At 40.8% G+C, this 22,349-nt stretch overlaps 1 protein-coding gene across 2 annotated transcripts in view; it reads right to left on the bottom strand.

Annotated features, from left to right (window-relative positions):
* Nucleotides 1–22,349, bottom strand: part of wwp2 (WW domain containing E3 ubiquitin protein ligase 2) — a 188,889-nt gene that overhangs the window by 150,504 nt on the left and 16,036 nt on the right. For both annotated transcript variants that reach the window (XM_072279818.1, XM_072279817.1), the window contains exons 3-4: nucleotides 3,234–3,378; nucleotides 2,138–2,259 (exon numbers count right to left, since the gene is read on the bottom strand). In XM_072279818.1, coding sequence (XP_072135919.1) covers nucleotides 2,138–2,259; nucleotides 3,234–3,378 — 267 coding nt within the window. The remainder of the gene's footprint in view (nucleotides 1–2,137; nucleotides 2,260–3,233; nucleotides 3,379–22,349) is intronic.

The raw sequence follows: 22,349 nt of genomic DNA, 5'->3' as shown, positions 1-22,349 counted from the left end.
TGTTTTCTTCCTGACATCCCCACAGAATCCTGCCTTCGGCCAACCCAATTCACTCCACAAGGTATCAAGGAGCTCCAATGAGCACAGGATTTAGCAAGAGCTAAAGTTGTGCATTCAGATAACATCCCAGTTGTCATCTGGGAGACCTGTACCCTCCAAGCCAAATTGTTCTTGTGCAATTACAGCATTGACATCTGCCCAACTATTATAGATGATTCACACACTTAGAAAAGTAACTGAATACCAATCAAGTGAACTTTCTTGTTGCCTTGATGATCAGTAGGCTGTAGAATTTCATAGCTCTATTATACATCACTTCCACTACTTGGCATTGCAATTTCACTGGGTTCAACTATCATTTCAACGATATCTAACGAATCAATTGAACTAATTTCCCTGGTTTGACCGTAAGTGTAAAGGGGGAAATATGTAAGCTAATAGATTTTGGAAAGAATTTCATCTTTTGCAGCTGATCTTTTTACCAACCGCACGTCACACATGTCTAGTTCAGAGTCACTTTATCTATCCTGGACCATCCCTCCAATTATCAAATAGTTGAAATTGATATGTCTGCAGTGACAGGCATTAGCCTTAAAAATGCAGGTTAAGAAAAGTGTAAACATAATATCCCAATGAGAGAATGAACTGTAGTGATATACAAACTACAATGATAGTCAATACCGGAGAGCTATCAACTTGAATGCAGACAAATATTATTTCAGTCGGTTAGGCTGTTACTGATTTTAGAAAGGTTACTTGATGAAAGTTACTTGATGTTTATTTGTATTGCAGTTGGAAGGATAGTGTTGATTTGTCAAAGGAGAACCAAAGAACCAACAGCTAACCTGGATCATACAGGCAAAACTGGTTTTATGTGTAGTAAGCTAAATGCGTGGTTATGTCTACTTCTGTTAATATACTTGTAATATTCACTGATAATTAAATATTGAAGTACTGTCTACATCTTACTGAATCATCATCTTTGAAATTTTCAGGATGAGCTAAGAAAGAAAAAAAGCTATCCTCCTAAGAGACTCCAAATGCCTGGAGTCAACCCTGAATATTCACAACTGCACCAACTCCATTTCTGGTGGAGCTCTTCTTCTAGGTTTTGGCGCATTGGCTGAAAGGTGCGATTCTGTGAGTGTTATGGTTTCTTGCAATTACCTGAAAAATCTATGGATTATGTTTTCCAATTTATGCAGCATTCCACAGAGAGTTCTGCAAGCACAAATGGGTCATGGTTGATCTTGAATGTATCAGAATCCGGTGCCAAGATCTATAGTGGGTAACCCACCCAATTTCATTCTTATCAAATTTTAAATAACAGCTTTTGATATAAAAGGCATCTCAGAGAGCAGTAGAAAGTCAAAATCATGAGCCACAGCCAAAAGGAGTGGTGGATTTTGTAAAAGGGAAGATTTAATAACATACAGTCCTGATGCAAAATTATGGCAATTTCTTCCCCGCTACATCACCCCACAGATGCTGCAGCTGATCAGCTGCTTATCAAAAAAGTGTATTTTGGATCACTTCTCAGTCCTCTAAGCTCAAAAGGCTGGAACAAACTCAACAATGGGACAAACTAGCCATACCTAGAATCGATCAGTTTGTAAATAATGCAGTCTAATAATTTCTAATTTCTCTCTAAATGGTTAAGTTGTAAAGAAGGAAGATCTTTCACTGCTTCATGAAACTCAAATTGGATTCTGCACTGCTTTGCAGCAATCTCCAAGACGTCAGGCACACCTTCACAGCTGCCAACACCAATACCGTGAAGACTCGGGTTTCCTCTTCAAGTAACCATCAGCAAGTCCTGCATCATAATCGTCTCTTTGAACGCTGATTTGTTCATGCCCAAACTATTTTCCAGATATTCCAAATGCAAAGTGCATTCTTAAGTTTTCTTCATTGGTAGATGTAATTAGTACACAAATATAATAGCCAATAATATCCCTTGTTCACTGTTTTTACCTAAACTCATTTGATAGGACCAACCGGGCTGGTACTTACTGCCTATTCGCTAAGTACCCTTAAGACGCTAGCAGCTAATCACATGATATTTACTTAAAAGTAATCAAGCAAAATTTAAATCACCTTTGTGATCAACAAAACTGTGCATAAATTAAAAACTCACACTTTCCATTGTTCTTCTTTAAAATGTCATAGACATCGATCGACACATTGCCAAATAGTTCATTTTTCATGGTATGACTGTTCCATACTTTCAACTCCAATCGGCTCTGTGGTGTTACATTCCTGAATTTAAAAAAAAATAGAATGGGAAAATCTGAAGAATCCCAAGCAGATGGGAAAATTTAAAATCACCATGAAATTCCAGAGCTGGTGTTTATATTCTAATTATATCTTACATGAAACTTAAGATGCCTAAAACAATTACTGAGAGAATCTATTACAGAACAGAGAGAACATAGAACAGACAGCCCACAAATGGACCCTTTAGCCCAAAATATCCGTGTGAGCATGATGCCAAATTAAACTAATTCTTACTGTCTGAAGATCATCCATTTCTGTCCATTTCTTGCATATTCATGTTTTATCTAAAAGTTTCTTGAATGCTACTATCATATCTGCTTTCACTACCACCTTAGTGTGTTCCAAGAACCTCTCTCTCTCTGGAAAAAATATACTTGCCCTATAGATCCACTTTACACTTTCCACCCTCACCTTAAAGTGTATGGGGGAAAAGATTATAGTTATCTATTTCATCACTGCGTCTCTTAATTTTATAAACTTTTATCATGTCTCCCCTCAGCCTCTGATGCTTCAGGGAAAACAACACAAGTTTGTACAACATTCCCTCCTGACTAATACCCTCCATTCCAGGCAGCATCGTGGTAAACCAGACACCTTTTTATTTCAGATTTTTAACAATCTCGTTCTGATCCTTTGCCCCATCTGGCTACAGTAAGATCACAGACATACCAATCTCAAACATGGAACGATCACATTCTAGCAGTGGATGCAATTTGGAAAGCAACAATGAAGAATACTGACAGATGTGACTCAGCCTCCTCTCAGACTTATGGTGACACGGTGGAAGACCAGGACATGTTTACCTGCAAATTGGAGATCACCAGAGCTTTCCTTTGAGACTGCTAACCACATAGCTGGCTTAATTTGGCCATTAAATCCTTTCTAATTTCACTAGCTGTAAAAATATATTAAGATTTCAAATTAACTCAAATTAGTAAAAAAGGAAATTTTCTTACAAAGTCAATGTCTCGTTCCACTGTGGATGAAGACAGCCGTTTCGCTTCCCAGTCTTCTTGGCTTCATCGTGCAGAGCATCAACTGTGACCTCAATGTAGCAACTAATCCTCGTTGGTTTGGGGACTCTCAGTTTAGCTTTTAAAACTAAAACAATTTTTTACATGTAAACATCCTTTCTTTCAAAGAATAACTGAATTAAGAACAACCAAGTATTTAAAATACCTTGCACTCAGTTCCAATGATGTTACTAGAAGCATTCAAAATTAAATACTGAGTGTTCAGATTTCAAAATGAAAACCCATATTCACTTTTTTATAATGAAGCATTAAGACAAATTAGTGTACCAAAATGAGTGATTTTAAAAATAATTGAATAATTCAAGATAAACAGACAACACATGAAAATATTAGAGTTTTCCTATGACATGGGCTAAACTAAAACAAACTATCAAGAGTACAGTATATCAGTGTATTATATTGTAAAGTCATGGGATTATAGTTCTTAGCCTGTGGTCATACAGTGCAATATGATCTCATCCAGGCAATGAGTTTACTTTTAAACTTCAACTTTAATTAAGCCCTTTATGCATATGGTGCACATTACATTGACACAAGCAGTGCTACAAGATGCTGGAAATATAGAGCAATACACACAATGTGCTGGAGGAACTCAGCAGGTCAGGCAGCATATATGGGTGGGAAGACCCTTCATCAGGGTCTCAGCCTGAAATGTTGACTGTCTATTTCCATTCATAGATGTTGCCTGCCCTACTGAGCTCCTCCAGCATATTGTGTGCACTGCACATTTCATATTGTCTTGAACAAGGAAGAATAAGTATTTTAAAGAAACCAGCACTCAGCAGAGGCTAGGCAATTTACTGTAACAACAAATTGGCAGAGGAAAGAATAATCTGAAAATTATGTCCATGTAGCAGCCAACAACTAGCTTCACAATGACACTGCTGGATGTCTCCAAGTAATGTCCTTGATTTTAGCTACAAGTAGAGCAAAGAGAACAAAGGTAAAATGCTAATTGCTCTTTCACACTGAAAAGTTAGCTATATATTCAATGGAAAGCAAAACTCAATGAAAAACTGTACATTGGTGCACAGACGTTATACCAACAAGGTGAACAGCTCAACATGAGATCACCATTTGAAAAATATACTCTGAGTACAATCCATTCCACTAGTAACGATTTCACTGTCTGGGGTTTAACAACTTTGAGCTCAATGAATGCCAAGTAAAACAAAAGTTGTTGAAAAACATGGAAAGGGCGAAAATGTTTTCATCATGAGGCGCAAGGTAACTTAAAAAAAAGATTTGAATTGACATCAACTAAATTTTCTAATCCTGTTGAAACAAGCAGTTTCAATACTATTCATTGACAGACTTTCTTCAGAAACTATGAATCTTTTGCAAAGAGAAGAAAATGAACCATTTGCCATCTTTAATGTCTGATAAAGATTTCACTTTATTTTGATTGCAGTAGCGACACCTGGTGTTCCATTTTAATAAAAATTCTGCTGTTATCCAGCAGATCAAAACACAATGCCAGCTGAACTGCATCAAAGTCTTTGGTACTGCACTACCTTCAGATTATGTCTGACTTCAATACTCTTATGTTTCCAATTCAGAATTGGAATAACCAATGCTCCAGCTAATTCCATGTGTTATTGAACTAATATCAGGTATATGATGATGTAAGCTTGGTTCTAGAGTTGCCCAAGGAACTGCACCTTGGCCCCTCCTGTGCAGATGCTTGACAACATCAAAACCAAATATCAAGTTTCATGTGAATGCTACAGTTGCCCACTTTGCCTCACCACCTCCTCGCTAAATCCCTCCACCCATGATCCATTACGGTACTTCATCCTGTACTGAATGAAAAGAAAATTCCCAGTTAAATATTCAGAAAAACAAAGCAATTGCTGCTGGCATCCTTGATTGATTTTGTTTCTTAATCATCAACTACCCTCTTTCTACCATTATCTGAGGACAAAACAGACACACAAACTTAATGATGTAGTTAATTCTACAGAATTCCATTTCAACTCACACTAAGTCTCAATTCATCTGTGCTAGCTGACTGAGTCCAGCAAAATTCAGTTTGAAGGCAAGTCACCCTGGCTATCAAAACCCTCTGTGGACACTTCCTTCGTTATGCTTAATCTTCTCCAGCCAAAACATCTTTTTGGTTTCTCCAAGTTCTTCTCTATCTTTCACTTTCTCTTTTGTTTCCTCAACTTTAATGGCTCCATCAGTTGCCCATGCTCAAAGCTCTAAAATTCTCTCTATCTACCTCTTCTCCAAGGTGTTCTTTCAGATGCATCTTTGGCGAAGCTTTGGTCATTTACCTTAATATCCTTTTTAATGGCTGGGTCTACAAAACTGCTCGGCTCCTGAACCAGCATGGACAACTTCATTCACCACTTACAATGAACTACTATGACCTACAGACAGGATGTATAGGATGCCATTGTTACTGAGCCAACTAATGTTTTAATGGTTATATAATGAGCAAAGATACTCATTCCTTCAACAACAGCTTCGCACTGCAAGAACAGTAGTTTAAACATGCCATTAAAAGCCGGGTGGAAATTAAGGATTTCTCAGTGGATAGCAGAACTAAAGGGACATCCTGGTTAAAACTAAATGGGTCAGTAGTTTAGATGCAAACAACAGGAATTCTGCAGATGCTGGAAATTCAAGCAACACACATAAAAGTTGCTGGTGAACGCAGCAGGCCAGGCAGCATCTCTAGGAAGAGGTACAGTCGACGTTTCGGGCCGAGACCCTTCGTCAGGACTAACTGAAGGAAGAGTGAGTAAGGGATTTGAAAGTAGGAGGGGGAGGGGGAGATCCAAAATGATAGGAGAAGACAGGAGGGGGAGGGATGGAGCCAAGAGCTGGACAGCTGATAGGCAAAAGGGATACGAGGATCATGGGACACGAGGTCCGGGAAGAAAGACGGGGGGGGAGGGACCCAGAGGATGGGCAAGGGGTATATTCAGAGGGACAGAGGGAGAAAAAGGAGAGTGAGAGAAAGAATGTGTGTATAAAAATAAGTAACAGATGGGGTATGAGGGGGAGGTGGGGCATTAGCGGAAGTTAGAGAAGTCGATGTTCATGCCATCAGGTTGGAGGCTACCCAGACGGAATATAAGGTGTTGTTCCTCCAACCTGAGTGTGGCTTCATCTTTACAGCAGAGGAGGCCGTGGATAGACATGTCAGAATGGGAATGGGATGTGGAATTAAAATGTGTGGCCACTGGGAGATCCTGCTTTCTCTGGCAGACAGAGCGTAGATGTTCAGCAAAGCGGTCTCCCAGTCTGCGTCGGGTCTCGCCAATATATAGGAGGCCACATCGGGAGCACCGGCCGCAGTATATCACCCCAGCCGACTCACAGGTGAAGTGTTGCCTCACCTGGAAGGACTGTTTGGGGCCCTGAATGGTGGTAAGGGAGTAAGTGTAAGGGCATGTATAGCACTTGTTCCGCTTACACGGATAAGTGCCAGGAGGGAGATCAGTGGGGAGGGATGGGGGGGGGGAACGAATGGACAAGGGAGTTGTCTATTCCTCTTCTCTCACAGCTATCTGGACTATTCCTCTTCTCTCACAGCTATCTGGACTATTCCTCTTCTCTCACAGCTATCTGGACTATTCCTCTTCTCTCACAGCTATCTGGACTATTCCTCTTCTCTCACAGTTATCTGGACTATTCCTCTTCACTCACAGCTATCTGGACTATTCCTCTTCTCACCCTGTCTCTTGCAAAAACGCCATCCCCTTCTCGCAATTCCTCCGTCTCCGCCGCATCTGCTCTCAGGATGAGGCTTTTCATTCTAGGACGAGGGAGATGTCTTCCTTTTTTAAAGAAAGGGGCTTCCCTTCCTCCACTATCAACTCTGCTCTTAAATGCATCTCCCCCATTTCACGTACATCTGCTCTCACTCCATCCTCCTGCCACCCCACTAGGAATAGGGTTCCCCTGGTCCTCACCTACCACCCCACCAGCCTCCGGGTCCAACATATTATTCTCCGTAACTTCCACCACCTCCAACGGGATCCCACCACTAAGCACATCTTTCCCTCCCCCCCTCTCTCTGCTTTCCGCAGGGATCGCTCCCTACGCAACTCCCTTGTCCATTCATCCCCCCCCATCCCTCCCCACTGATCTCCTTCCTGGCACTTGTCCATGTAAGCGGAACAAGTGCTACACATGCCCTTACACTTCCTCCCTTACCACCATTCAGGGCCCCAAACAGTCCTTCCAGATGAGGCAACACTTCACCTGTGAGTCAGCTGGGGTGATATACTGTGTCCGGTGCTCCCGATGTGGCCTTTTATATATTGGCGACACCCGACGCAGACTGGGAGACCGCTTTGCTGAACATCTACGCTCTGTCCGCCAGAGAAAGCAGGATCTCCCAGTGGCCACATATTTTAATTCCACATCCCATTCCCATTCTGATATGTCTATCCACGGCCTCCTCTACTGTAAAGATGAAGCCACACTCAGGTTGGAGGAACAACACCTTATATTCCGTCTGGGTAGCCTCCAACCCGATGGCATGAACATCAGCTTCTCTAACTTCCGCTAATGCCCCACCTCCCCCTCGTACTCCATCTGTTACTTATTTTTATACACACATTCTTTCTCTCACTCTCCTTTTTCTCCCTCTGTCCCTCTGAATATACCCCTTGCCCATCCTCTGGGTCCCCCCCCCCTTATCTTTCTTCCCGGACCTCCTGTCCCATGATCCTTTCATATCCCTTTTGCCTATCACCTGTCCAGCTCTTGGCTCCATCCCTCCCCCTCCTGTCTTCTCCTATCATTTTGGATCTCCCCCTCCCCCTCTAACTTTCAAATCCCTTACTCACTCTTCCTTCAGTTAGTCCTGACGAAGGGTCTCGGCCTGAAACGTCGACTGTACCTCTTCCTAGAGATGCTGCCTGGCCTGCTGCGTTCACCAGCAACTTTTATGTGTGTTGCAGTAGTTTAGAGGTATTGCATTGCTCCTCAGCTGGAATATTGCTCATATCCCATTACTTTTTATTATAACAGATGCTATCTAACAGGAGCTTAAGCAACCCACCTTAACCCCCAGAGGGGTCAGAATTCTGTGATTTTATACTCTCCCTTTTCCAATTCAAAACACAATGTCCAATTAATACTATTAAGAACCAAGCATCAGATTATTGAGCGAAGAGGGAAAGATATTTCAAGCTTCTCAGTAAGCTCTCATGTGAAACCTTCTGAGGTCTAGACTGCTTGATAGATTGATTCTGCAGACTTCAGAGTACCTTGACCAAGCCCCCACAATTTCTACAACTGCCTGAGCACCCACACATCTTACAGATACTTCCATTTCAGTATTAATGTATACTGCAACTGGAATACAGGGACCTTTAATTCTCTTTTGGGCAGTGAACCCTCCCATCATGCCAACTGTTCACAGATATTCCTACCCAATTATTTCTTGGTTTTAACTACATTGCTGACTAGAAGCAGCTTGTCTATTTTGAGCATAAAGCGTAAAAGCAGATATTCAAGAACAGGGATTTGAGGTCTTATGAAGATAATGCATTTGTGAATTTACTCACATTGTAGCAATTAGTCTGTGTGCTTCATGTGCGTGAACAATATTAGATTTTTTTAGAAAAGAAAGAGACACAAATGAAATAATAATTTGCACCATATAAATAGCACCAAAAGTGATATTAATGTACAAATATCTTGCCTGAAATCCACAAAGCAGTAATGCTAAAGAAATGAGTAGTTGCAGAGTTTGCATCATATGGTGATCTGACCACTTCAAGGAAGAGTTATGGCCTGTCAATGTACCCATTCCGTGTTCATGAGCTGATGAAAGCAAACTGCACAGGCCACAAGGCAGTGGGGAGGGGTGGCAGTGGTGGACATTATATGCATCATCAATCAATGCAGTCCAAGAAAAAAACACACCAAACACCTAGTTGTCAAAAGAACCACTTCACCCTGAATTCTAGCTGCAATTAACATTCAACACAATTTACTGCAAAAATCCAACGTAAAGCCCTCAGTAATTGGTTATGTAACCACAAAATTTCAACAGAACACAACTATGTAAGGCAAAACGAATAGCTCCGTTATTTAAAAAATTTTTTAGTACCAAACTGCAATCCAGAGAGTCTCAAATCACTAAATTATATAACTTCAGCCAAAACTCAGTTTTCACCACAAATATAACCACTACTTGTCATTTAATTTCTATTTCCCATTTCTCCCTAAAAACTCTCTCTTTAATTCTTTAATTCCAGATGCCTTGGTGACTCTCAGCAGGTCACTTAACTGATAGTCATTCTGAATTTGAACCATAGAGTCAAGAGTGATTGATCCTGCCTCCATATGACAAACATCTGCATTATCTCAACTGTGATCACTGAATTGGAAAATTGCCAGTTCCCTTTCCTAATGGTAGAATGTCAAATCCATAACCACTAGGTTAGCTGATGTGGATCATGTTCTACATTTAGGTGTATTATTTGCTGATTTAATGAGCTCCAATGGGAGATTGAGTTTTGAATCTTTAAATTCTCCTACATGCAGGTTCGTAAATTAGTCTATATAAACATCTACTAGAACAATTTTATAATGTTTAGTGGAAACAACTGCTTTCACTAAATCATAAGTTTCTGCTATTAAAACATAGATTTTCTGCAGTTGAGGATATTGTGACATTATGGGTTTCTGTGGTTTGATCTATAATTGCAAACACATACTTCAAAGAAACCAAACGTGTCTCATTTCTAACTAGAACTACATGAAAAGATGACACTAATGCAGGCTGACCAATGTGTGCCTTTTTTTTCTGAAAACATTTTTAATAACACCCTTTGAGAGTAAAGGCTGGCAAGAATCAGGAAAACCAAATTTCTAAAAATTGCTCAGCATAGTAGTGCATAATACATTTTGAAATGGAAATACACTATAGGTGGTTTTTGGAACTCATAAAAATACATTATTCCATACTGAATGTTACTTTAGATTGGATCTGCTCATGAAATATAACAAGACCTATGCAGCTGACTAAACAGCAATACAAAACCTTCCAGAAAAATGCCTGTACTTTGAAATTCTAGCATCCATACATAAAGCAGTATTTCAATACTACAACTAAGATGTCAATCACAATTTTGTTCTTACAAGCTCCAGAGATTATGCATGATTCGTATTTCTATCAAATGTAAGGAAAGTAGTATAATAAAAAGTGTATTTTCTATTTGTAAGATGTTCAATTTCAGTTCTTTATCAGTATCTTCAGCTCCAATAGGTTTTTCTTCCTGTGTAATTTATTACACAAGGAATCTCAAACGAAAGACAAGCAACATAACATTAGGAAGCTCAGGTCTGCAATCATCTACTCCACCTGCAGATTAGCTTATGGTGTCCATATTGGCCTCATTAGCAACGTTAGAACCCAGAAAACCTGAATGGAAGTGTGTCAATTTCAAACATGATAGACTTTCTAAGGCAGGAGCTCCCAACCCTTCCTTTGCCATGAACTCCTACCATTAACCCACTGGTCCGTGGATCCCAGGTTGGGAAGCCCTGTTCTAAGAAGAAGGTGATTGGTGGTATTAGACACATGCACGATGGACTGAATGCTTTCCTATGCAAAGCTTCGAGACTTTATTACTCTGGAGATACAAATAATAACACAGATCCAAACCCATGCAATGCAAGAACATGAACAAGGAAGGTGTGCTGAAAATAATTTAACAAAAAAAATTACATGTGTAGGCTTTACTGCAATATATAAACTAAAAAGTCTTGAAATTTACCATAGTCCGTTCTTAAACTGTGTGAACAGCAAACATGCAAAAAGTCTAAACCTCATTCCGTCATCAGAATCAGAGGGTTATTCCAAAATAACTAGCATCTAATATCCTCCTGAGTATTAATGAATGTTAAATTAAAACAATTGGGACCACAATAAAACTCTCATTGTTTATATTGGCATCAAAGTTGTAATCCACCAGATGGCATCTCATTAGATTACATTTCACCACAATGCCATTTTTCTCCTGCACATATCTCACTCTTTTAATCTCTCATCTATTATTAAAGTTGACTGAGGTTAATTATCATCCTGCAGCAGAAACTTGACAAAAACCATGAAGAACATATGTGAAAGGAAATGGCAATTTTAAAATTATCAGCAACTGATCTTTACTTTACTTTTAAAAATAAAACTGAGTTTCATAGGAAGCAACTAGAAATTTGATTGTTAGCACTATTATTGAATTTAATGTTTAATAAAACTGTTACAACATGGGTCAAATCAGTTCATATAAAATAATGATGTTAACTATATGTAGTAAATTTGTTTTTGGAAAATACTGACCTGTTTAAGTTTATTTATTATTGAGATACAGTATGGAATAGGCCCTTCCTGCTCTTTGAGCCGTGATGCTCAGTAACCCCCGATTTAACCCGAGCCTAATCATGGCACAATTTACCATGACCAAACAGTACGTATCTGGATCGTGGCAGGAAACCAGAGCACCCGGAGAAAACCCAGGCAGTCATGGGAAGAATGTACAAACTCTTTATAGGCAGCAGTGGGAATTGACCTGAGTCGCTCGTACTGTAAAGTATTGTCCTCACCACTACACTACCATGCTGTTACATCTAAGCATTTTATCTATGTGCTATGTAAGCTGGTTATATCATCAACTCAGGAGATGATAATCAATAGATGTAAATATAATCTTGCTGTAAACCATCTTATTACTTTTTTATTTATTGTGACACAGGTGACCCTTCTTGTCTGCTTTATCGAGCACCTCCTCTCTATACACCAAAAGCAGAATTTCCAAGTGGCCAACCATTTTAAGTCCTATTCTCATTTCTGTTGTGACATGTCGGTCCATGGCCTCCTCTTTTGCCATGATGAGGCCACCCTCAGGGTGGAGGAGCAACACCTCATGTTCCATCTCGGTAGCCTCCAACATGAAGGCATGAACATCAGTTTCTCCTTCTGATAGTTTTTCCCCATCTTCTAGTCCCCACTCTGGCCTCTTACCTCTTTCTTCATCTGCCTATCACCTCCCCCCACCCCCCGGTGCCCCTCCTTCCCTTTCTTTCATGGTCCTTTCCTATCAGATTCCTTCCTCTTCAGCTCTTTTTAATTTTCCCACCCACCGGGCTTCACCTTCTAGCTGATCCTCCTTCCCCTCCCCCCACCTTTTTATTCTGGCACCTTCCCGTCCTTTCCCGTTCTGATGGTCTCGGCCTGGAATGTCAACTGTTTATTCATTTCTGTAGATGCTGCTTGATGTGCTGAGCTCCTACAGCATTTTGTGTGTGTTCCTCCGGATTTCCAGAATCTGCAGAATCTCTTATGTGTGTCATGCCATGCTGGTTTGCACAACATAATCACAAGAATCCCCTTTCTTCCCTCTTATTTACCTCTATTCCTGAAATTTATTCTCTTTCATATGCCCATCCATTCATTTTTGATTATTCTGCCATTTCCTTATTCTCAGACAATTCACACAGCCAATTAACTTAAGACATTAATGGAATGCAGGAAGAAACCTACACAATCACAAAAAAAGAATACGCTAAATCCACACAGGCAGCACAGGAGGTCGGGATCATACCTGGGTCACTGGAGCTGTCAGGCAGTAAGATTTTGCCACATAGAAAATACAGGTCATCCACCCTTTTAAGTCGCCCTATCTAACTACAGATTCACCCGCTTATCAATCATAGGTGCTAAAGGGAGACGCTGCAGAAACAAACTGAAAAAAATAGAAAAAATAAAACTCATGGTTGAATCACAGATTTGGAAATTGCAGGCTATAAAAATAAAACTAGGGGCATGTCTTACAATACAACTTAAGAGATATAGATGAAAAAATTATAAAGTGTGGATCACAATAAGGAGGCCATTCGGTCCAAATGACCAGGCTGTTCAAAAATGAGCCATACAGCTTCCAGGAATTGGTCCACAGCTCTTCAAGGACACACTGAAGTACATTTTAAAAGTAATTAGGGACTCTGATCCTACCACCCTTGAAGGTAGTAAGTTCAAACTCCAAATACCAGCAATGTAAATGCATTTATCTTCATCGTCTCTCTAATTCTTCTATTGATTACTTTAAACAAACACTCATTAGTTTCGATCCCTCAGCCAAGTGGAAAAAGGGCCTTTCTATTTAATACACTCAACTCCTCATAAATTTAAACAGCTTGTTTCCTCCTATCATCCTTGTACCAAAGGAAACAAGTCACCAGATCCAATATTTCCTCATTGCTACTATTTTTCCACTCCAGACAACAGCATCCTTTCTCCCTTTTGCACCCTCTCCAGTCTCATCCCATCTTTCTTGTAACGCACAGCAAGAACTAGACACAGTATTTACACCGTGATCTAACTAGTTCTGACTCTGGCATAACCTCCTTGTTCTTATATTCTTTGCCCAGTTAATAAAATAATGCAACCGTAATGTCTGGTTAGTAATACATAGATCTCTGTTTCATGGTCCCTTTGTTTCCTCTATTCTCCTCAATATTTATCATAATATCCCCTGCTGTGTTGCATCATCTTATACTTTGCTACATTAAATTCCACCTGTTAACTTTTCTGGTCCAATTCATTGAACTATATATAAATTCTTGTAGCAAAAGCTTTTTAACTCACTATCAACCACGTAACCAGTTTTGTATCAACTGCAAATATTTTCATTTTGTCCCTCTTGTAACTTGTAAGCTTTCACATCTTTCTATAGTATGCCATATGGACCTTAGTCAAGGTCTTGCTAAATTCCACAAGGACAACATTAGACACACTGCCCACATCACTCTCAGTTGTTACCTCACCAAAAAGGTTAGTAGGGCATGACCTTCCGTTAACAAACCTGTGCTGACTGACCTTGATCACTCTGTGGCATTTTAAATGAAGGTTGAAAGTACCTTTAGAATTGATTTGAGTAATTCACTCAACACTTAAGTTAACAAGCATTTAATCATTTGGTTTATTTCTTCCTCCCATCGTCCACCATTTGCAGTCGTCCAAACCTCTAGTACCATCCTCGAAGATTGAAAAATCATTATCAGAGTATCCACAAAGTCCTTCCTTGCTTCTTTTAAAAGCACGGAGCATATTACATCCAACCCCAAGTTTCTAAGTCCATTAATAATACTTCTCTTACTACATTTATGCCAAACATTATTTTACCTTTGTCCTGAAAATGGAAAATCAGATTACAGGTGTCCCCCGCTTTTCGAACGTTCGCTTTACGAAACCTCACTGCTACGAAAGACCTGCATTAGTACCCTGTTTTCGCTTTCAGCAGGTGTTTTCACTGTTACAAAAAAAAAATTCAGCATGCGATAAAAGTCAGCGCGCCCCGAGCAGCCGCTGTCCCCCAGATTCGGAACTGCTTTGCTTTAACACGTGCCTGTGAGCAGCCGTTTGCAAGATGAGTCCTATGGTATCGGGAAAGCCTGAAAGAGCTCGTAAGGGTGTTACACTTACGATAAAACTAGACATGATCAAGCATTTTGATCGTGGTGAACGAAGTAAGGACAACGTGAGTTTGGCTTGTGGAAGCTGACGAACATGATGTTGAAGAGGTTTTGGCATCCCATCACCAAGAACTGACAGATGAAGAGCTGATGCAATTGGAAGCAAAAAGGATAACAATCGAAACCGAATGAGTAACGATAAAGTACGACTTTAATTTTGAAAGGGTACGTCGGTTTAGGGGATATTTGCAGGATGGTTTGAGCCCTTATTAAAGAACTGTGTGATAGAAAAATGCGCGAGGCTCAGCAGTCTAGCAAGCCTTCCACATCAGCCACAGCAGACGACAAACCTCGACCTTCGACATCGAGGCGGGCAGAGATAGAAGAAGATGAGCTGCCTGCTCTAATGGAAACAGGCGGCCAGATATCACCCCAGTGTCCCACTACCCCAACCCCCAGGCCACGGACAGATACTGATTGGCGGAGAATGCAAAGGTAGCTGGGAGGCACACAGCACATCTTTAAGAAAAAAGTCGAAATAAACATGCTAATTAATTAGGTGCCGCCGACATGTAATTGTCGGCCCAGATCAGAGACGACGCAATCAGAAATCGGCACTGATCTGGGCCAACAATTACGGGCGGCACCTAATTAATTAGCATGTTTGTTTCCGCTTTTTTCTTAAAGATGTGCTGTGTACCTCCCGGCTACAGCTGGACCCATGCGGTCTTCGTGGCAATGTATCGCTCAGTGGCCTGGAGGGTGGGGGGCCACTGCACCACCCCAGCCTGCGACGACTCAGTCTAACACACCATTATCAGTGTGCTCGCTGTCTTCCTGATTCCCGTGATACTACACTGTACATATATTATTTCTACTTTATATAGGCTGTGTATTTTTACGTGTTATTTGGTATGATTTGGCAGCTTCGTAGCTTAAAGGTTACTGGAGAGAGTGTTCTTGCCACCAGCGTATCCGTGAGATTTTTTGCCAATGGCGCTTGCGTGAGATTTTCGCTACAGAGAACAGTTCAGGCAATGATTGTGGAAAAGTATTTCTACTTTATACAGGCTGTGTATTTCTCATATCATTCCTGCTTTTACTATATGTTACTGTTAATGTAGGTTTTATGTGTTATTTGGCATGATTTGGTAGGTTATTTTTGGGTCTGCGAACGCTCACAAAATTTTCCCGTAAAAATAAATGGTAACTGCTTCTTCGCTTTACGACATTTCGGCTTACGAACCGTTTCATAGGAACACTCTACCTTCGGATGGCGGGGGAAACCTGTGTTCCTTTTGTGAAGACAGCTTTAGTTACTCTAATAAACCCTGTTTTTGGTTATCTTTTTGTTCTTTAGAAACTTTTAGCACATCATTGGATTTTATTGTATTTGGCGGTACTTTTTTCATGCATATTTCCCTTTTAAATCGTTTCCTACACTTCCTTCACTCATCCAGACATTCTACAATGTTAAGCTCTGTGCCTTACATAACTTCCCCATTCTTCTCCTTATCGTTCACTCTTTGAACGGGATCATCAGTCTCTTTGTGGGAATGGGTTTACACTAAACCTCTCTCATAACAAAGAACGATCTACCTACAAGTAGCTGTTTCCAATGCACATTTCGCAAATTGCTTTTCAGTCTGGTAAGACTGGCCTGTGCCCAACTTCAAACCTTTACTTTTATTTCCTTTGTCATTTTTCCAAATATAATTGAATTACTGTAGCTACTACAAAAATGCTCTACCCACAGACACTCCTTTCAACTTTCCAATTCTATTCCCCAAAACTAAATTCAGAACTGCCTCCCTTCTTTTTAGGCTTGCTACATACAGAATATAGAACTTAGAACTGTACAGCACAGAAACAGGTCCCTTGGCCACTTACATCTATGAAAACACAATGCCAAATCAAACTACATCTCTTCTGCCTATACATGATCAATATCCCTCCATTCCAAGCATATTCATGTGTCTAACACCCTCTTAAACATCACTATTTTATTCTTCCTATGGTATAATGCAACTAAGAAATTCTGTGCCTTTGATGCATTTACAATTACCATACCTCAGAAATCCAAGATTCTATCATCCTCTTCGGGTTGCTCAGATGTCTAAAGTACACTTCCAAATGTATGATTGTTCTTTATTTTCCCTTTAAGCTAAACCATACAGTTTCATTTGATGATCCTTCTAATAAGTCATCCTTTCTCATAACATCTCATAAGACCATAGACCATAAGTTATAGGAGCAGAAGTAGGCCATTCAGCCCATCGAGTCTGCTCTGCCATTCAATCATGGGCTGATCCAATTCTTCCAGTCATCCCCACTCCTCTGCCTTCTCCCCATACCCTTTGATGCCCTGGCTAATCAAGAACCTGTCTATCCCTGCCTCAAATGCACCCAATGACTTGGCCTCCACAGCTGCTCATGGCAAAAAATTCAACAGATTTACCACCCTCTGACTAAAGTAATTTCTCTGCATCTCTTTTCTAAATGGACATCCTTCAATCCTGAAGTCATGCTCTCTTGTCCTAGACTCCCCTACTACGGGAAATAACTTTGCCATATCTGATCTGTTCAGGCCTTTTTACATTCGGAATGTTTCTATGAGATCCCCCCTCATTCTCCTGAACTCCAGGGAATACAGCCCAAGAGCTGCCAGACGTTCCTCATACAGTAACTCTTTCATTCCTGGAATCATTCTTATGAATCTTCTCTGAACCCTCTCCAATGTCAGTATATCATTTCTAAAATAAGGAGCCCAAAACTGCACACAATACTCCAAGTGTGGTCCTTCCTTCTTTAAATTTCCCCAAAGGATATTACACCATTTTTCACTTCTAAGGGAAATTATGCAATGCTCCAAGTACTTAACACAGCAGAAGATCTGAAGTGAGAACAATAAAGACTGTAATATTGATGTGACTCGGACACCGTTGTAGATTGAACAACCTCGTTTATTCACCAGACTTCCATTTTTTCAAACCCTTTTCCACGTCCTGACGTCATATGCACTCTGATGCTACGAATACTCAAACAATACATTACATCCCCCTTCTCAAGATTTTGTTTTACAACACTGTGAATTACCAAAACAATGCCTCTAGGTATGCCCTTCTTACAGTGCAACAACCATGACATAAACTAAAAAAATCTTACTTTCTTGTACTGTATTCTGCATTGTATCTTACAATACTAACAGCAGTGTATTATCTTTTACTAATATAGACTAATAAACCTTTTATTTCACACCTTGGAACTTATGACATGTGTGACTTTGCCTCAAACTGTATGTCTAGTCTCTGTATCTATCTGGAAGTTTGACTTGTCTCCCAGACTGTGTGTGATACAACTGCGACTGTGCTTGACCTTCATCCATATCAGTCTGTCGAGTGACCTCTGTGTCTTTGCGGTCTGCATCACTTTTGGTGTTGTTTGTTTCCATGTCTGTATCTGTGGAAATGTCCTGTGCATCTGTACATGGAAACTCATGCCTGTCTTCAGCAGATGCTTCCTGTTCCTCCTGTAGACTCTTCCATCCGGCGTGCGAACTATAAAGGATCTTGGTTGCTGATGTCTGTTCACAACCACAGCTGGTTGCCAAGTGTCTCCTCTCTGTATTCTGACATTTTCCCCTGTTTGAAGATCTGACAACTGTCTTGTATGTCTGTCATAGTAGCTCTTTTGCTTTATTTGCTTGTACTTTTGCTTGTCATGTACTTGAGCATTACCTTCAGGAGTCAGTAGAGTTGTGGATGTTGGCAGTTGGGACTTCAGACGACGTCCCATCAACAGCTGCGCAGGAGAGAACCCCACACCCTCAATTGGTGTGTTACAGTATTCAAGCAGAGCAATGTAAGGGTCACCGTTGCTGCTATGTGCCTTCTTGAGCATGTTCTTGACAGTTTGTACAGTTCTCTCTGCTTATTCATTAGACTGAGCGTGCCCTGGACTGGAAGTAACATGGTGAAATTCCCAGCTTTCTGAGAACCCTCTGAACTCACCACTGGCATATTGTGGACCATTGTCACTAACGACAATATCTGGAATACCATGTCTTGCGAATGTCGACTTCATTGCGGTAATGACACCTCAACTGGACGTGTCACTTAACTTGGTGATCTCCGGATATTTTGAATAGTTGTCCACACAAAGCAGATATTCTGTACCACTGTAGTGAATGAGATCTGTGCCAATCTTCTCCCATGGTCTTCCTGGTAGTGGGTGGGGAAGCAGAGGCTCTCTTGGATTGCTGTTTTTGTTTTCATTACAGACAGCACACTGAGGCACAATGTCTTCTATCTGAGTTGACATGCCTGGCCAATAGAGAATGTCCCTTGCTCTTTCTTTACATTTCACTATCCCCAGGTGTGACTCATGAATTCTGTTGAGCATTTCTTGTCTCATTTGGTTTGGTACAATGAGTTTTGCCATTTTAAACATTAGTTCTGATGCATAGCTGATTTCCTCTTTAAATGTCCAGTATTTCTGCATTTCCTTTGGAACATCTTTTCTTTCTGCTGGCCATCTATTCATTGTAATGTCTCTTAGTATTTGCATTTCAGGATCATCTGCAGTCGCTTTCCTGAACATGTTCAACTTCTCCTCAGAGATGGGTAGCTGAGGTGTGACCCAGTTGACCTCCAGCTCTCTTCCTAGCAACTCTTCCTTTTGCTCTTTGAGGTAAGCACGGCGCAAAGCATCAGCGATGTACAGTTCGTTTCCTGGCTTATGGGTGACTGTGAGAGTGTACCTCCATAGCCTGAGAAGCATCCTTTGCAGCCTCATAGGAGCTTGGTGGAGTGGCTTTTTGAAGATGCTCTCAAGTGGCTTGTGATCACTCTCAACCTGGATTTCTTTGCCATATACATATTGGTGGAACTTCTCACACCCATAAACTATGGCGAGTAATTCCTTCTCGATTTGAGCATATCGGCGTTGGCAGTCCGTAAGTGCTCGTAATCCATACGCCACAGGCCTCCCATCCTGCAGTATAACAACTCCTATTCCTTCTGAACTGGCATACACAGACATCATCACTGGTTTATTGACATCATAGAACTTGAGTACTGGTGCATTGGTAATCAACTGCTTCAATGTGTCAAAACTTTTCTTTTGTTTGTCTCCCCAATGCCATTCAGTGTTGCTCTCTAGTAGCTTTCGGAGTGGACCGCTGACCTCTGATAAGTTGGTAATGAATCTGGCAAGATACTGTATCATGCCCATGAACCTCAATAGTTCTTGCTTGTCTTTGGGTGGTGGTAGCTGTACCACAGCTCTGACCTTTTCATCATCTGGTTTTAGCCCATCAGCACTGAGCACGTGACCTATGTATTTGATCTCTGTAGTTCTGATCTTACATTTACTTTTGTTCAGTTTTAGGTTGTACTCACGTGCTCTCTCCAGGAGCTTCCTCAGTCTCTGATCATGTTCCTCAATTGTATCACCCCATATCAGCAAATCATCAGTGATGTTGACCACCCCGTCCAGGTCTTCAATCGTTTGCGCCACGGACCTCTGGAATACCTCTGATGCAGAAGAAATCCCAAAAGGTAGACGCAGGAAACGATATCTCCCTATAGGCGTGTTGAAAGTGCATAATTTGGAAATTTCTTCATCCAGCTTGATCTGCCAGAAGCCTTGATTTGCATCTAATACTGAAAAGTATTTTGCATTAGGCATGCGGGAGACAACCCAACCTCTTCAACCGTGAGCAGCGGATAGTGCTCTCTTTTGATGGCTTGGTTGAGATCTTGTGGATCCATGCAAATCCTCGGTTTTTTTCTGTGACCACTGTCACCATACTATTCACCCAGTCGGTCAGTTCTATTTGTCTTGTTATCACTCCCATCTGCTCCATTCTGTGTAGCTCCTCCACTACTCGATCCCTAAGAGCTACTGGAATCTTTCTCGGGGCATGCACGACTGGTGCAATAGTTGGAAGGGGAAGGGGGATGAAATTGTAAAATTAATCTCTTGTTTCAGTTCCCCGATTTTCATAATTTTCTTTCTACAAGTAACCCTTCTCACTGATAAAATGTAGGGTCTGCATTTCAAGCATATGATATTGCTGAAGAAGCGCGACTTTTTTTTACACTAAAGTAAATACAGATACGGTATCAGTCCACACAGTCATAGAGCTCTCTTTAGTTCCTTGATGTCTGCAGCCATGTTTCCTCCATTCTCTCTCAAACATTGACTAAAGGGTAACTGGGGTTATTCCGGCAAACGAAATGTGCAACCAGCTGTCCATCACCAATCATCAGCAACAAACCGACACCCAATGCCAACCACCATTGCCATACTAAAGGAAATTGAACCATCACTGCTGAAGTCAGCAGGAGATGGCTGAGTGTAACTGTGAAAGAGTAGTCCCAAACCCATTCCTTAACTATAGCTGTAAACAGCAGACCGCTGATGAAATATGTCAATTCCATTGACAGCAGGTTCACTAGGTACTTTGAGCTGGATGTTGAAGCTGGAGTTTTAAAGTCAAATGGAATCAACCCATCGAATGAATCAAGACCAAATGCTCCAAAGCAGACACTTGAAAACAGGTAGTAGACTGTGTAGAATACCAGCAAACAGAGCAGCAAGTTCCGCAGGATAGTCTTTGTTCCAAGGACTCAGTCTCTGAAGGCCATTTAAAGAGCTAAAGAATTCTGAATTGCGCCGAGATTTATTCCTTCTCGTTCTTTTGGCTTCATGGTCCTCGGCCGAAGTAGAGAAACAGTGCTGACCACAGGACGAGTTGACGGCAGAGGAGTTAATTCTGGATATCACCAACCCCAACAACTGCAGATCCCAAACTGTGTAGCTTGCCAGTAGAATTTAGCGAAGGACAAAATAGCACAGAAAACCTCTCTCTGTTTTCACCATCAATGTCTGAATTCAAATAACAGTTGCTTAGTCGTTATGATGTACCTGACAGAGAGAATGCAAGATCCGGAATTAGAATGCTCTATTATGATGTCACAATAGTATCCAATGGGCAGATAGAACGTTTCTGGAATAAGTAATTATTTTTAAACATATTGTTATTTCATTTGTTACTATGCACTTCTGAAAGCCGTCATACTTTACTGCCTTCTATTTGACTTATACATTGCTACTATTTTTTTCCCCAACTCACCTGAACCTGAATTAACAGCACCTGCCTGTTGTAATATTGATGTGACTCGGACACCGCTGTAGATTGAACAACCTCGTTTATTCATCAGAATTCCATTTTTTTAAACCCTTTTCCACATCCTGACGTCATACGCACTCTGATGCTACGAATACTCACACAATACATTACAAAGACCACAATCTCTGGCTATACACTCTTACTGACCACAATGCTCCATGGAGGCAAATTAGTTTAATATTTTCAGCTGAAGAGAAAAAAAAATCAGCGCATTGTTCAATTCTTCTCTGCTATGAATAATAACTGACTAGAACCAGAACTTCATGGTCTATCCCACAGGATCTCATTACTGATTTAAGAAGTCGTTTTCAGATATATTCAAGGGAAAAATGTACTGCGTGCAGAGGTCCCAAGCAGCAACAGAATAAATGATTTGTTAACCTAACTGGGTGGTAGCT

Source organism: Mobula birostris, chromosome 15 (assembly GCF_030028105.1).
Source record: "Mobula birostris isolate sMobBir1 chromosome 15, sMobBir1.hap1, whole genome shotgun sequence".
Taxonomy (NCBI): domain Eukaryota; kingdom Metazoa; phylum Chordata; class Chondrichthyes; order Myliobatiformes; family Myliobatidae; genus Mobula; species Mobula birostris.
The sequence above is the reverse complement of the archived record's forward strand: the minus strand, read 5'-3'. Positions and strand labels throughout refer to the sequence as shown.